The following is a 17,329-nucleotide window of genomic DNA, read 5'->3' as shown; positions in this document are numbered from 1 at the left end:
ACTCCTCGAATAGTACAGCTAGTTTTCCCTCACTAGATAAGGTTCTAGCGTTAAACGTTGGCAAGTTCAGGTTCCAATGGCAGCCTGTCCAGATCCAGAGATTCTTAGCACCCTCTGCTGCGTTGCAGATATGACTGTGGCCGTGGTCAGTTGCTTCGCAGCTGCTGGGGACTGAGGGCCGTGAGCTATTTGACGTATGCATGTGGGAAGTAGTGGCCAGATACTGCACTAGGGTGGCCAATCCTTCTCTGGTGAGTGAGTGCGTTACCCGCGGTGGTTACCGGTGAGGTCGCACCCCAGGCCTCTTAATGCAGTTCCATCACCACGCGAATTTTTTTTAATCCGGTTGGGAACTACGCGGCACCGGGATTTGAACAACAAGCCTTTTGCATGCGAGGCGGATACTCTAACCACTACATCATCGCCGCACCTAAGCAGGTTATTTCCGAATAAATAAATAAATTATGCATGGCAAATTGATAGGTGTACCTATTGCTTGAGCTTTGACAGATAAGTTTCTGTGCCTGTTTTCTTTACTGTTGTGTGCTTTTTAAGTTCTTAGTTGGTTTTTCTAATCTCTCGATTTTCAAGCCCTGTTTTTTAGAATGAGGTGGCAATGTAGTGAGTGCACATTTCTTGAGAAATTCACGATTTATAGTGATCATTTCTGTGTTTGGGGTCAGTCTTTTACGGGCCAGTCTGTCATTTAGAATATTTAGCCACCTTGTCTTTTAGAAGCCAAATAGTGGCAGTAGTTCATCAGTTGGTTTAAAGTACCACACTGCTGATAATAAAGCAATATTCAGTAGCAAATTAAAAGGATGAATATAATCGACTGAGAAGAACAAGGAACTGGTTATCGCCTTCTAGTTGTCTTCAGGGACGCCATAAGAAAACATCTTGTCACTTTTTAGCGTCAAGGCATTCTGGCATGCCGAGGCATTTATCTGTCACTACTGCCACTTTTCAAAGTGAAACATTTTAATAAGATGATTTCTGGCAAAAAGCGTGTACATTGATGACCAAATATTCGTTTTTAAAAGGTTGTTTAATCAGGTACAATTTCATCAATTAATTGGTGTTTTTTTTTTTTACGTGAGTTTAATACAGAGCTTTAGACATCACTACACAACATCCGATTTTATGACTCCTGAATTCTTGCATATTTGAGGGAAATGATGGGTGCTCTAGAGGTGTTTTGCCCATGAGCTTTTCAGCGAATAGAGATGTTTATCTGGTTTTTAATAAGAACCTAATAATAATATAATGAGATGTCCTAATGTAAATTCATCTTACTCTTTCAATGCTTTTCAGAATGTAAAATTAGCTGCATCAGGGCTTTTAATTTTTGTTAATTGTACAAGGTTGACATTTATGTGTGCTTTTAAGATGTTTTTTTTGTGCCATCATTTGGCTTCTGCTGCTGCACAGGTAGCTCGGCCCATTTGATTGCACCCAGGACAATTCTAGTTTTCTTTTAAATAAATCAATAAAAGACAGCATTAGTGCATGAGATTTTAGGCCTTTCTAATTCGCATGATTCCTGGCACTTCTTGTGCCACTACATGACGAGTTGATGAGTTGAGCAAGTGCATTTTGCGGAATGGATCATGCAGGGGTGCCGAGCCCCGACTGGTGTGTTTCCACAAGGAGAGTGGCAGTAATGTGGGCCTGCGGCTCACTGGTGGCAACCAGGCAGGTGTCTTTGTCACTGCTGTGCAGCCAGGTAGCCCTGCTTCTCTGCAGGGCCTACAGCCGGGTGACCGTCTCCTTAAGGCAAGCACTTTGATCATCATCTGTCAGCATGAATGAGTGCTGTAAAAAGTGTGCTGCCATATAAACTATATCAAAACATGCTCTCTCAACGACTTTTGCTAACTATTTGAGTGTTGTCTTTGCTCACACTCTGCCTTTGCATATCTATCTAATGTGTGTTTGAGCAGCTTGGCTATCTTCTGAGCACACCTTGGCTATCTACTGAGCACAATTTCTTCGGTCCCTCTTTGTCCATGTGTCTTTGTTTATGACAAATCTCAAAGTTCTGCTAATCAAGAATCCTGGCTTTCTTGTAGCTGTCGCATGGCTTCCTGGTATGCATAACCGTCCTGGGGACTCTAGCAGTGCTTTAATGTAGTGGCTTGAGCTAGCTTACGTGCACTGTCTTGTGGTCATAATAGTGCTGGTGATGTAGGGAGTGATTCAACATCATAATTTAGAGGCAATGCCATGTTGATGGTTTAGTCCAGGAGGCTACATTAAGCAAGAGCTCTAGTGGAGAGCTTGCTTGTATTAGTGCAGTACATAGGAAAAAAGCACAACACAGACGTAAAGAGAAAAGGAAGCGCTAACCTTTCTTTTTATGTCTGCGTCGTGTTTCTGTCTTATGTACCACACTAACACAAGCTAAGTTAATGAATTACCAACTCGTCCGAGCTGCAACACGTGAAAAAGAAGTGAAATATTATTGAGAGCGATACTAGTGACAGATGTTGGTGTAGATTGATAACTTTTGTCATGGCATCACTTTTTGTGCACCTGATTCTTACTAATCAAGAGGACAAAGCTGACAGCAGTCTTAGTTTGATAAGCGATTGCTTAAATTGCAATGCACCTATGTGCCAGTGCACCCTGTGCATGGTCAATAGGGCAGCTACTACTAGGAGAAGAGACAGCAGTCGCTAGCATCACAGTACTGCATGCAAACGTAATGAGCGGCAGAACAATGTCTAAGTTGATGAGGTTTGAGGAGGTTGCCAACATGTTGCCAATCGTGTGATTCAAATGCTCGGTGTTAATGAGAAATAACAGACAACAATGCCAGGGACAATAGAAAGATGATCGTAACCGTAGCTCTGTGGTAGAGCATCAGACACATTATTCCAAGGTTGCAGGTTTGGATCCTGCAGGTGGCAACTTATCTTTCCCTCAACACTGCTTTCTTCACATTTACATTACAATTATATAATGCCCCCTCCTTACTCAATGCCCAACAAGGCCAATAAGGTTTCTTCCAAATAAATAAATATACCCCTGTCACACAGTCACCCGCGAGCACTGTTTAAATTCCTCGTTTTTACGAAACCAAAGATGCAGTTCATGTCACATGGTCTCCTTTACATCAAGGAAGTCAAACGAAGCTTTTCGCCAAGAAAGTTCAGCGATCTTCCTTACTGGTTGAAGAGAGTACTCTCATTCTCAGTGATCTGTACTGACAGAAAAAACTGACAACTCACTAATAAACTTTATTGCTATTAAAAATTCACTGCTAACTCACTTGTAACATGCATTTAACAAAAAAGATTGATAATTGATAGATATCTGGGGCTTAACATCCAAAAACCACCACTTGATTATGAGAGACGCGTAGTGGAGGACTCCGGAAATTTTGACGATCTGGGGTTCTTTAACGTGCACTCAAATCTGAGCACACGGGCCTACAGCATTTTCGCCTCCACCGGAAATGCAGCCGCCGCAGCCAAGATTCGATCCCATGACCTGTAGGTCAGCATCGTGGCAAGGCGATTAAGGAGAAGGAAATACGTGTACAACTCCAACCTATGCCTCTCCACAAGCCAACGTGTTGCCATTTTGAAAATGTTTTCAGAGTTTTTGCAAGCCACCCTATCTGTGTGCGCTGCGGTGTTTACATCTGCGCAACTTGTTCGCTTCTTATTGTTGTGCTCCTTATTATACTTCAACACTGACAAAATTTATAGCAGTGATTGATGCTGGTTTTCTTCCTTCTTTATCGACGCCGGTAATTAAGCCGGCACTACATGCGAACTGCTGTGTGCCTCATTCACAGAAAGGTCTTTGTGTACTGAATGCGAGACCTATGCTCATCCGATGTTGCCAAGAACATTGTGATCTATGTGTTGGTACAACTTCAAAGAGGTTGGCAACAACTTGCAGTGTGTTTGACAATCGGCATACTTAAAGAATAATGCCAGGCCTGCGCGCAAAGCGCAGCACAGTCACAGCAAAATCTAGGAGAGCGGCCTTTTAGAGCCTTTTCAAAACACTCATTCGGTAAATACTGCAAGCACACCTGCTTGATACCCACTAGGGCATTAATTATCAATTTTTGGTGGTAGTTGGCCGACATTCGCTAGGCTATTTTTTGTCATTCTTCTGAGAAGCGTGGTATCCGCTAAACACTTGCAAGTAATTTCGTGCCAATTGATCAGCAGAGGCTGACAACAATGAGAAATTATGGCTGAAGTGGGTATGCGCCACAGTTAATAGGGGAACAAGAACAAGCTTTTGTAATGAGTTGGAGTATTGGACGGCCCACTCGTTACGCTATTCTCATTGTGCGACGACTGGTTGTTTTTTCGCTGTTTTAAAAAAGCTTTATAGGTCATATTAACGCGATTGCTTTCCCAACATCGAGCCTGCCTAAAGCAAGTTTGTCAACAAGTCACAAGCACCAGCATAGCTCAGTGGTAGAATAATAGGCTGGCACCCAGCGGACCCGGATTCGAGCCCCACTGGCTCGAATCCGGGTCCGCTGCTAGTTTGCATTGGTGCTAGTTTTTTTTCTCTAATTTCGCGCAATGTAGTTACACCGGTGGTGGCCGCGGCAGCGGCGACGGTTGACAACTGCGCGTGACCCTAATTGTTATCTCGTAACAGCTTTCGCTGTGAAATGCGTACCAAAACTAATGTGCAGTGTTGCCAGCATTCTTGTCAACATTCCTTCCAACTAGCTTGCAGGTGTACGCATCTGTGATAAAAGCCAAAACACTCTTTTTTGTTTAGGTGAAAATAAATAGTTGTTTTATGATGACACATACAATTTAAACAGCAGAAAGACCTCACAATTTAGGCCTTTCTGCAGAACATCACGCCACCTTCGACTTCTGGATCACCTGGCGGCGGCGACAGGGCTCTGCAGCTGTGATGGTCTTATACTGAGACCAAGCGTGTGTTGTGCTTTGGGTGGTTGCAATGCCAAGGTGTGCCTACCGTAAGACCAGCTGTGTTATGTGCGTTTCTTGAATTAGTTTGACGCCTAAGGAGACCTACAATAGTTTTACGAGTGAAGTGCACATTTGCGAAAAATGCGTCATTGTGATGATGGAGCACATTTGAAAATGTGGAGGATGACGGCAGGTACTACAGATGCGAGTTCCGTTTGTGGTAATTGGAGAAGAAGAAGATGCGGGAATATTGCTCGAGTGCACATGAAAGACAGTCTCAGTTGATGACCATCCTCCATGGGGTTTCCGTAGCGAGAAACCTGGTTGCGAGATGGTGGATTGTGAGGCGTGGTCGAGACTTGGCTGTGTGAAGATTTGTAGGGCGCGAGAGTGGTGACCAGCAGATCGCTAATGCAACGACCACTGCAGGCTCCCTCCTAGGCGTGTACCCGACCTTCTTCCGTGCCTCTGGTGTAGGCCGGACCCACGTATCTTGTTGCTTGGCATTGGCCAGGCAACACCGTCTTTCAGGTCATCTGGTCCTCGACTGGAAAACGCTGGCAGGGCATCTGGTTATTAACTCGACTTGCCATTAATGTCCATCTGATGCTTCGCTGAGGGTTGAGTGTTGCCACCACCTCACCTGCCTATGATGCCTGCACATGCTATTCGCTAACTTTTACCACGTCGTTCGTCATGAATAGTCACACTTTCATTTAACTGTTGCACGTTAGCTTCATTTTGTTAAGTAGGTACCCATTCGTGTAGTTTTAGTTGTGTGTTGGTAGTGTTGTACTTAGTACAGGTCTATCTGGTACAGTTAAACCTAAAAATAATGAAATCGACAAAAAATTGCCAAAAATATTTGTTACAAAGAGCATTTTGTTATATGCAAATTCAGTAGGAAACTTGAAAAACAAAGAGAGAACTGAATGCAGAGCTAACCCTGAACACCTATTTATCAGTAAAAAACTGCGTTATTATTGCCAATTATATGGACACTTTCGGCGGGTTTTCGTCGTTGCCGCCATTTCCCTTAACAAGTCCAGACTGATATCATGGCCCCGCGCATCGTAAAACGCGCGAGTGCTGCTAAAGCGGAGATCGAATGAGCCGTCTCATCTCTATTGCCTGGAGGGTGCATACAGTAGCATATTCCCACGTATTACATTTAGAACTGCTGTCAAATGCTCAATCAGAAAGGAAACCATCTTTATTGAACGAGCTTTGAAAAAAAAAAAAAGTAGGGGGGGGGGGGGTCGCTTAAGTACCAACGGTAAACTTGATTTAATTTTAAGGGCGTGGTCGCAATTACTGCTGCACATGCTATTTCTGCAAGCATCAGTGCGCTTTCAATGCGAAAAGACTGTGTGAAAAGAGCCCTTCTACCTGGAGCTGCCATATTTCCTTACTCCGCGGTTTTGTAAGAGTTCCGCACGTTATCTCATCCAATAGAGTTGGCTGCCAGCTTTACGTCGTACAACATTTCAATATGTTGCCATCACATTTATTGCATTTCATTCAACGCACCATCATGTTGTTGCCACAGCTAATCGGCTAGTCGCGAAGGCTACGGTCCCTCGAAATCATGGCACAAACGGAAACGTGTAACTTCCGAAGATCAGTCGTTGTCACCGTGGTCACTGAGAGTTTCCATCAGCACCTAATCCGACATCCCATCAGTAGTGACGACACGGTTGTCTGCATTTTGAATGAAAAAAAGTATACCGGAACGTCGTCGTGGGCAATACCATGCATGTGCAGTGAAACTGCTAGCTTATCTTGGCTTAGAAATTGCTTATCATTTCGCCAACAATTCACCATGATTAATAATGGTGTTTCTCCCCTAGCTGATGTAACATCTGGAGTCCCTGAAGGTAGCATTCCAGTCCCTTTACTTTTCCTTACACTATATTGACCTACCCAATAATATTTCCTCAAGTATTAGATTATTCACCGATGACTGCATCATTTATAGAAAAATAACATCTCTCGATAATCACCACATCCTGTAAAATGACATTAATCTTATAATTATGTGGTGTCAAAAATGGCGTGTGGTATTGATCTCTGGAAAATGTAAACTCATTTCTTTCACCCGCAAACAATTGAACTCCTATTTTTCCTACATCACTAACAACTCTGTCATATCTCGTGTTCAGTCATTCAAGTATCCAGGGATAAACTTGACTCACAATCTTTGGCGCCCCCACATTACTGCTTTCTGTGCTAAAGCATCACAAACGTTTGGGTACACTCGTCTTAACCTCCATAAATTGCCACTTAACTTTCGCAACTTAGCATACCTTACCTTCATTCGCCCAAAGTTAGAATTGGCGTCATCTATTTGGTCACCTTACCAAGAATACTTAATTACTAACTTAGAGCTTGTTGAAAACCGTGCTGCTCGTTTTATTACCAGAAGTTACAAACGAGAATCTAGTATTACTAAAATAAAACTTGAACTTTCCCTCCACCCTCTTCAGGTTTGCCGGTGTGTTTTTCTTATATGCCTGCTTCATGGATATGTTCGAAATACCAGGCCTCATTCTCTCCCTTTGAAAACCCCACTGCGCATGTCTAAGCTGCTCCATGATCAGGGCAGTTACGAGCGCATCTTCAGAAATACAAGCACGTTTAATAGTTTTGTGCTGCCACATGCCATTCAGCTTTGGAATGATCTTCCTGGAGATATCACTTCAATCACAAATCCCAAAGCCTTTCACTACCGCCTACTTGAACATTTCATGCTTACATACTTATTTCTCGTTTATTCTCTCTAGATGTGTTATCTTATGTTTTAAATTTTTAACATTCTATTATGTCACATTGTAGTATCGTACACGCTGCCAAAATTTTCTTCATTTTTCAACCACTGAATGTTCATGTTAATGAAGTTCGTGTTCCATGCACGCTCTTCCTTTGTTTAGTTTCTCTACTGGAGTGTTACTCTTGATTTTCTCGCAGTCGTTTACATCACAGTGCCCTTTCCAGATTGTATCATTTTGATTTCATCTATTTCTATATTTATCACATTTCATATTTTACCATTTATCGCCCTTCTTACAAATGCTCCGATAACGAGCCTGTATGGTATTGTGAATAAATAAATAAATAACTATGCACGCGTGCATAGTGTCAAAAATGACGCTGATACGGCGGAATGGATGGATGGATGGATTGATATCAAATCGCGCAGTTCAAAACCGCGCTGCCCGCTTTATAACCTCACAGTACTCCAGAGAAATCAGCGTCACCGCCCTAAAACAATCAATTGAACTGCCATCACTCGGGTCGCGCCGCCTCATCTCGGGCCTATGCCTCCTCCACAGTTTCTTTTTCCGACCCCAATCAAGACACGAACTTTTACAGCCCCCAAACAGAACTTCTTCCTGCATTAACCATTCAAACCCCATTGCACGAATCAACGGCCGTACATCCGCAATGAACGACTCCTTTTTCCCCCAAGCAATAACACTTTGGAATCACCTTCCCGATACCATTGTTGCCACACCTGACCGCACATCATTCCGCGCGAAATTGGAATCCCACTTTGATTCCACCCATTAACCCGTGGCTGTAAATATATTCTACCAATGTACTGTATGTATAATTTGCTTGTGCCTAGTTATTTGTACTCTAATTTCCAGCCAAAGCGTTTCTTTTGTGTGTTATTTGATTCATTTTTGTTGTCATTTTTGACCAAACTACCATATTAGAACTGTACTGTTTATAATAATTTGTTCAACTTGAATTATACACATTCACAGCGTATTTTTTGCCCCCCCCCCCCCCCTTATGTAATGCCCTCGGGCCTTTAAGGATGCAATAAATGAAATAAATGAAATATGGCTATACTCTTTAGATCGGGCGGTGGCTAACGCTACCAAGCCGTAATACCTAGTGAACCAAAAACTAGATTTATCTTTTTTTTTCCTTTAAATAGTGAGGTTGAGGATTGGTACTTTGCAGTGAAGGGTTTAATTTTCACTCATGCTTTGACTTTAGCCACCAATCAGATAACCTTCTTCTAGTTTATTCTACACGGTTAAAGTCTATTTTGCCCTCGCTGTGTCTAAACCCCAGTGCTTTAAAAAACTCTGCGCCGCCATCCTGAACTATAGGGTGAAGCCCTTTACAGAACATTACCAAGTGTTCAGCTGTTTCCTTCTCCTCTCCACATGCACTGCATACTGTGTCTACCCCTTCGTATTTGGCCCAATACGCCTTGGTTCGCAATACTCTCGTCCTCGCCTCAAATAGTAGAGAACTACCCCGAGTATAATTATAGATCCTTTCCTTGGCAATTTACTGCTTAAAAGTTCGATAGATCTCTAGTGCGGACTTCTTAATCATGTCAATTCTCCACATGTCGGTCTCCATTTACTTCACCTTCTTCTTAACCGATAATTCTTTTTGGTTTGGCCACCTGCTGTTTTCTAAGTATTTACCAGTCAATTTCCTGGTTCGATTCCTCCATTTTGTATCGACATTCCTCATGTACAAGTAGCTGAAAACCTTCCTACCCCTGCGCTCCTCCCCCATTTCTCTCAATCGCTTCTCAAATTTTATCTTGTTGCTAGCTTCCCTGCCCTCAAATGATGTCTATCCTATATCACCTTGTACTCCCTGATTTGGTGTATTCCCGTGAGCTCTTAAAGCAAGCCTACTTATTCCGCATTGCTTAATTTCTAATCTTGCTTGAAGTTCTGATCTCATGCACAAGACCGCATTGCCGAACATCAAACCAGGAACCATGACGCCTTACCATATTCCTCTCACAACATCATACCTATTGTAATTCCACAGTGCCCTATTTTTCATCACTGCTGCATTCCTCTTACCTTTAGTCGTCACATATATATTGTGTTCCCTTAGGTACTCGGTCCCATTGCTTATCCATATGCCCAGATATTTGTATTTATCGGTTTACCTGACCTCCTTATTTACCTGACCTCCTGTATTCTAAGCTCACTATCTTCTTTATGGTTAAAAAGAATGACTGCTGATTTTTCCTTACTAAATCTGAAATCTAACCTATTTCCTCATTACCACAGATGTCCATCAATCTCTGCAAATCTTCCTTGCTGTCGGCCATTAGCACTATATCATATGCATACTTCAATGCTGGTAGTGCCTGTTCAATCAGTTTTCCGGAAAACAATTCAGTTAACTTAAGTGCTCTCTATATCTAGAGCGACCCCAGATATGTGACGCCACCTAGAAACATCGTGAACTTGTTTGCAGCACAACGCTGGAAACACTGGATAGGGAAGGAGCGAAATAGAAAAGAAAAGTAGCGTCGCACTGTCAGCGCAAAAGTAGTTTTCTTTTTTTAGGAGAGTGGGGGGGGAGAAGGCACCTTTGCACATGCACTTGCAGCGGCAACAACGGCGGCTAAAACGACAGCAACGCAGGCTTGTGAGGCACAGGCTCACCTGCCCGTCGCTTCATGCACTCCAAATGTTGCCGGGGCCAAGAGTGCACCGCCACATCTTCTCGCTTCGTCAACAGCGGGGCAACCGCGGAAGATGCATGCTAGTGCCAAAATTACAAAATCCGGGGCAAAATTTTTACAATGTCGGGGGTGAAAATTCGTTATATCAAGGTTGTCTCTCGTGGTTACTTTGTTACGTAGAAATTGCAAATGCATGTGCTTTTATGGAGTAACGGCGGGAATAGAAAAACTCCATTATATAGAGGAATTCAATTCGTTATATGGAGGTTGACTATAAGCAGGTTTGACTGTAAATATATTTAATTTTGAGTGTATGTCTCTCTAAACTGTCTCTTCTCTTCTTGATGATGTTTGCGTCTTCACTTTTATACACGAACCTACATGAGAGTGCATTGGTTAAGTAGCCTGGTGACAAACAACCACTTCAGAAAGCAGCGCTACTGCAGCCCTTACGTGACTTCTTCGGGTAGCGGACGGGCTTTGTATAACTGTCAATCCAAGGTTTCTGCCTGCAAGAGGCCTTCATCACAGTACCTCTCATACTCTGCCTTTGCGCACAAAAATACAGTACGTGTCTCACAAGAACACTGATTGAGAAGCGGGTGCACAGACTGGGTATGAAGAGTGCGTTGCATGTGTGTTGGGTGCTCTGGCTGTTTGGTCTCTGCTGACCCTCTCGTATCTCATGTAAAGGCGTTTGTCTGCACTTTCTTCGTTAACGTTGTAAATATGTAAATTAAATGTGCATTTCTAATGTATGTTTTGGTGCGAAATAAACATGATAGATGGACAAGAGTTTTTGCGCTTGTCCGTTTCTTGTGTTTATATCGCACCAAAAGCTAAGTTAAGAATGAACCAATTCATCCAACAGGTCACTCTGCTGAAATGTGCGTCATTGTTCCAAGTAAGATGCTTCGGAAGAGTTCTCTTTCATAGGAGCCTGGGAGGAAGCCTGTGCCCCTTTTTTAATCACATCATCAATGACAGAACGGAGCTGCTGATGTGACCTTCTTGTACCATTGCTATGCAAGAAATGCCAGCTTATCAGATGGTAGTCATCCTTTAACCCCTTAAAGACTCATTTAACAAAAAAATATATATGTTCTGAAATTACTTTTTTTTTATGTGGAAATTTTCAGTAACATGTTCAAAAAAGAATTTCTGAAAACCTTTTCTTTGCTCCATCATGTGTCAGTCTAATACATGGGGCGTTTGAGGTGTGTTCTGCAAAAAATTTCTGCCACTCTAGAAAGTTAAGGATTGGAATTGAACTGCTGCACACAAAACGCACTATATTCCTTCTTCATTTAGTGTGAGAGCGTTGAAGCAGGCCTTGTGCAGAAAGCCTTCTCACACCACCTGCACCAGATCCTGGTTTCCTTGAGGATGTTTTTGCCATTTCCATCTCGCTTCAAGTAGCAGGCTACGCATCGGTGTGTTGGTTCTTGCTTCTTCTCTGTTGCTGGTATATAAGACGGAAAGTGGTGCTCATTAAACTGTTCAGGAGACATTCCAGCCGCCCTTTGTTCTCGGTACTGATTTACGGGAGTGCTTAGTGATGATCGGCCCCATAAGTTCGATCCAGGTGAGAAGCTCTTCTTCCTTGTTTCTGATATAGCATGAATTAATTGTAACTCGCTTCATCCTAAAAGTGTTGGAACATCTTTTTGTATGAAATCTTCTTTCACTTGCGTGGCACTTTGTAGCTGCACAGCATCTAATCTACCCTGTCGACTCCTCCGATTGTATGGTATCCAGGATAGCTTCAGGCTTCAAGGTTTCAGTGATCCCACTTCAGCGCCAAAGTGCACCAAATCAGATATACTGCGCCATCCTGATAATACCATCGAAAATTGCACCAAACTGCGCCAAAGTCGGGTTTGGAAGTGTCTATCACCAGCTATAGCCATGCCGGCGCATCAAAACATGTGCATGTTGGGGGCACCAAAGTCACAATCGCATGCCTAGAATTGTTCCGCTGAATTAACAGCGGTGGCGCGTGCGTTCTAAGTAATCCATGATGCTATGTTTGTTGCTGACGCAACTTCTGTTGTGCAAGCCCACTTAATGGTGAAATCTGCTCTCCACGGTGGCTCGTGACGTCTGCAGTCCAATCAGTGCATGAAACTGGCGGTGATTCGTCGGGGGACTTATTGATATTGCAGTCTAATTCCCCACACTTTGCATCCATGAAAGAACTCGCGCACAGTGGAAACTTGTGAATACTTTTCCTTTAATATGCTTTATTCATGGATCTTCATTCAGGCGTTAATTTTCGTAATTATTTCCACCAGCACATTCACGTTTGTAATTGCTGTCGTTGTAAACGCTCCTAAAACACCCTGCCATTTCGAACTTTAGATTGCTAGGGTCCGTATTTAAAGTTTTCACATGCTTTTTTTATGTTATCTTATTATTAAAAGCATGCTTCTTAGTTGGAGCAGCCAGGATTAGGTTTTAATATGCGCCGCTTTCATTAGGGAGGCTATCACTGGTGGCTCTGGGGTCAGAAGGTCCACGGGGAAGCTGCTACGCCTTGTTACACGTCCGCTTCTCGCTTTGGAAGGTCAATAGCTGACAATTAAAAAAATTAAACACCACGTCATCGCATTGAATGCTTTGTTTTTTTTTTTTTTTTAGGGGGGTGGAGCTGGATCGCTTGAAGAGCGCATTCGTGAGCGCACTATCTCGAAACCTAATGAGACATGCTCATATCGTAAGCTTTCTGTGCTACTAGAGCCTGCTTTGCGTTTAGATAATAACGGTGTAAAATCCACTTCGGCAATTAGAGGGATCATTGTTCCTTTAACCAGTGTTAATCTGAGTTATGCGACGTCGTGTCCAAAAGATACTATTTGTTAGTTTCACTTAGGCTCTTAGGAATGAATGCAATACCAACAACCCGTTCGCATTGAAAGTGCAAGATAGCAGGGTATAAGAGCCGTCCTTAATGCCTGCCGAATTAGCACGAGTGCCACCCTAAGTTAATAAAAATGACCCCCCCCCCCCCCCCCCACCCTGCGTTCTTAGTTCCTTCCTGCTTTTTGAAAATGGCTGGCGCGTTCCTGTCTGTTTTAGTAACAATCGATGGCAGGCCTGGCACATGGGGTATACTATCACATCTGTACTTCGTGCAAAGCAGGTAGGTCGGCTCTTTTATTCAATTATATGGACAGTCTCGGCTAAGTTTTTTGCCGTCGTCACTGCCATTCATCGTATATATATCGTATATGTAAAAAGCCACCCGCGCTCGGCGCCCAGCTCGACACGATGCACCGATGCGCATTTATCTCCCAAGCCCCGCGAATAGGGGGAGGGGGAGTGGATGCTCGTGTGCGCGCGCTTTTCTTTTGGTGTTGGGCCCGGCAACACAAAGGTCACTTCGCTGGCTGCATAACAGTATAAGAGCTGGGACACTTGTTAGCTTGCGCTAATCTGTACTTGTGACTACGTTTAGTTTGTCATTTTTGTTTGAACAGCTTATTAAGTATCGAGCGGTAAACGTTGTTTGTTCGCTCTCGCCCTGTGTATGTTGTTTTTGTGCTTCATTTGTGCGTGAGCAGCGCACTGCAGGTTTCGATCTGCTTGCCAATTTCAGCGTGACATTCCGAATTGTTGCTATTGCATTCATTGCTTCGCCCTTGTGGGAAACTGTAACTTTTTTATCTCTGCTTTAGCTTCGTTCGTCACCCCGGCTCGCACCTTTTTTTTCCGCTTGTAAAACGCATGATGTGTGTGTGTGGTGGGGGGGGGGGGGGGGTTGTAATGGATTAAGATATTACACAAAACATGACGGAGACGGCCAGTGGCTTGGCCGTCGCCATCAAGTTTTGGGGTAGGGGCTCATTGGGAAGGTGGCCACCCTGTCCCGCTCCAAAATATTTTTTTGCCATGGCTTATACATAGCTCAATATTACCATTTGCATGCCCCTCCCCCCTCCCTTCAGATCAAGGTGCACACTCCCCCCCCCCCCCTCCCTGCAGCCAAAATTTTGCCTACTCTCCTGGCAGTGGCAAAGACCAGTCTAGAATGTCCTTGCAACTGTTATCGCAATAAAAACAAAATGGCTCTCGCCTTCTAGTCTTCTTAGGTGTATGCATAAGGTACCCTGTGAGGGTCTTTTTTCTTTATGCACTGCTTTCTAGAACACTACAGGGGGATTTCGGAGTATATACAGAATGTCCTAGCCACAGAAAACATTGTTGCAAAAGAAAAACGAAGTTTGTTAAATCGTGTAGTTTCAGCACAAAGAGATGAGTGTCGGAAGAAGTTGGCTTTATGGGACTAGCTGAATGACATCATGCTAAGCCCAGCAGTATAATCGGTTGTGAAGAAAAAGAATCTTTCTATATCCTTGGAGTCGTCTAAGGGAAATGCAGTTGCGACTGCGTGTCTCTAGTGTTGTGCGTCTCAGCATTTGTCTACCATATATAATGATAACCACATAGGTGTATATGCTGACCCACAGGTTGCAGGATCGAATCACGGCTGCAGCAGCTGCATTTCCAATGGAGGCGGAAATGTTGTAGGCCCGTGTGCTCAGATTTAGGTGCGCGTTAAACAACCCCAAGGGGTCGAAATTTCCGGAGCCCTACACTACGGCGTCTCTCATAATCATATTGTGGTTTGGGGACGTTAAACCCCCCCAAATCAATCAATCAATCACATAGGTGTATAGAATGTTACTTCATAAAGTACAATTTCATTCATTCAGTATTCTCTTTATTTGCTACGAAAATAATCACTGAACAAGTTTTTTTCAGAATGGCCGATATAATGATGCCATTATTTTTGCATCCTCAACTAAAAGAAGGAGTGCTCCTATGATGACTGGCTTCATGAGGTTTGAAATGAATAGAAATATTTCTAGCTTTTCACAGGAAACAAGAGCCCCAAAAATGTTATTCATTCCCTTGAATGTAAATACAACAGGCTTCTCCTACAGGATGTGAAGTTAGCTACTCGAGATTGCTCCAAAATTGAAACTTTTGCTGCTCCAAATTGCTCCAAAATGAAACTTTTGCTGCTCCGAAAATTGCTCTAAATTAGAAGACCTTTGTGGCATCACTGCACAATTAATGATAATCTGACGAGTATGATTATGGAGCGTGCAGGGGAAGTTGGAGGTACGGCTGTAAGACAGGACACTAGCAAGCTGTCTCAAGAGATGAAGAACTTCAATAAGAAACATTGAAGCATGGAAGCCTCAATGACAATAGACAAAATAGAATTGGCAGAGCTTTGGAATTTGATTGAAGAGTAAGGTATCTGATATAAGGAGGTATAACGTGGAAAGAATTGAACACGCTCAGAAGAATGGAGGAAGCGTAAAAGTGGGAAAGAGGAAACTTTGAATAGGCAAAAACCAGATATATGAACTAAGGGACAAGGAAGGCAAGGTAACTACCAATATGAATAGGATTATTAAAATATCAGAGAAGCTTTACAGAGATCTGTACAGTAGCCGGGACATCATCATCATCATCAGCCTGACTACGTCCACTGCAGGACAAAGGCCTCTCCCATGATCTGCCAGTCAACTCGGTCCTGTGCTTGCTGCTGCCAATTTATTCCCGCAAACTTTTTAATCTCATCTGCTCACCTAACCTTCTGTCTCCCCCTAACCCGCTTGCCTTCTCTGGGAATCCAGTTAGTTACCCTTAATGACCAGGGGTTATCCTGTCTACGTGCTACATGCCCGGCCCATGTCCATTTTCTCTTCTTGATTTAAACTATGATATCCTTAACCCCCGTTTGTTCCCTAATCCACTCTGCTCTCTTCTTGTCTCTTAAGGTTACACCTACCATTTTTCTTTCCATTGCTCGCTATGTCGTCCTCAATTTAAGGTGAACCCTCTTTGTAAGTCTCCAGGTTTCTGCTCCATAGCTAAGTACCGGCAAGATGCAGCTGTTATATACCTTCCTCTTGAGGGATAGTGGCAATCTACCTGTCATGATTTGAGAGGGCTTGCCAAATGTGCTCCACCCCATTTTTATTCTTCTAGTTACTTCTATCTCGTGGTTCGGCTCCGCAGTTATTACCTGCCCTAGGTAGACAGAGTCTTTTACAACTTGAAGTGCACTATTACCTATCTCAAAGCGCTGTTTCTTCCGAGGTTGTTGTACATTACTTGCAGCTGGGACAACCACAACTTTAATATAAAAGCTAGCAGTAACCCAGATGACATCCCACCAGCAATGACAGAAGTCAGAAAAGCGTTGGAGGGAATTAAAAGAGGCAAAGCTGATAATCAGGATCAGGTAACATCAGATCTGCTCAAAGACAAAGGACAGATTGTGTTAGAAAACCTAGCCACCCTGTTTACGAAGTGTCTCCTGACAGGAACAGTACCAGATTCTTGGAAAAATGCTTGCATCATCTTAAATAAGCAAGAAAAGAGATGGCAATGACTTACAGACCGATCAGCTTGCTCTTCGTCGTGTACAAGCTATTTATAAAGGTAATTGCTAACAGAATTAAGACAACATTAGAATTCATTGAGCCAAAGGAACAAGCAGGATAGCGAACATGCTACTCAACAATCGACGACATTCATACTATCAATAAGATAATAGAGAATTACTCAGAATACAGGGAACTACTGTACATAGCCTTCATTGATTACGAGAAGGCGTTCGATTAAAAAAAAGCATCAGCAGTCATGCAGACACTGTCAAATCAGGGCGCGGACGAAGCATATATAAACATCGTGGAAGAAATCTACAGGGGATCTACTGCTACCATAGGGCTTCGTAAAGAAAGCAACAGAATACCAATCAAGAAAAGTGTAAGGCAGGGGGACACAATCTCTCCAATGCTATTTACCACGTGCTTACAGGAAGTTTTTAGAAGCCTAGAATGGGAACAGTTAGGGATAAGAGTTATTGGAGAGTACCTTAGTAACCTGCGCTTCGCGGATGACAATGCATTGCTGAGTAACTCAGGGG

At 43.2% G+C, this 17,329-nt stretch overlaps 1 protein-coding gene across 1 annotated transcript in view; it reads left to right on the top strand.

Annotated features, from left to right (window-relative positions):
* pyd (zonula occludens-like protein polychaetoid) overlaps nucleotides 1-17,329 on the top strand; it is a gene marked incomplete at its 5' end in the record, with an annotated part of 754,603 nt that overhangs the window by 315,606 nt on the left and 421,668 nt on the right. The window contains one exon of the mRNA XM_075893243.1: nucleotides 1,617-1,776. Coding sequence (XP_075749358.1) covers nucleotides 1,617-1,776 — 160 coding nt within the window. The remainder of the gene's footprint in view (nucleotides 1-1,616; nucleotides 1,777-17,329) is intronic.

Source organism: Rhipicephalus microplus, chromosome 4 (assembly GCF_043290135.1).
Source record: "Rhipicephalus microplus isolate Deutch F79 chromosome 4, USDA_Rmic, whole genome shotgun sequence".
NCBI lineage: Eukaryota > Metazoa > Arthropoda > Arachnida > Ixodida > Ixodidae > Rhipicephalus > Rhipicephalus microplus.
Note: the sequence above shows the minus strand (reverse complement) of the source record. Positions and strands in the feature narration are given on the sequence as shown.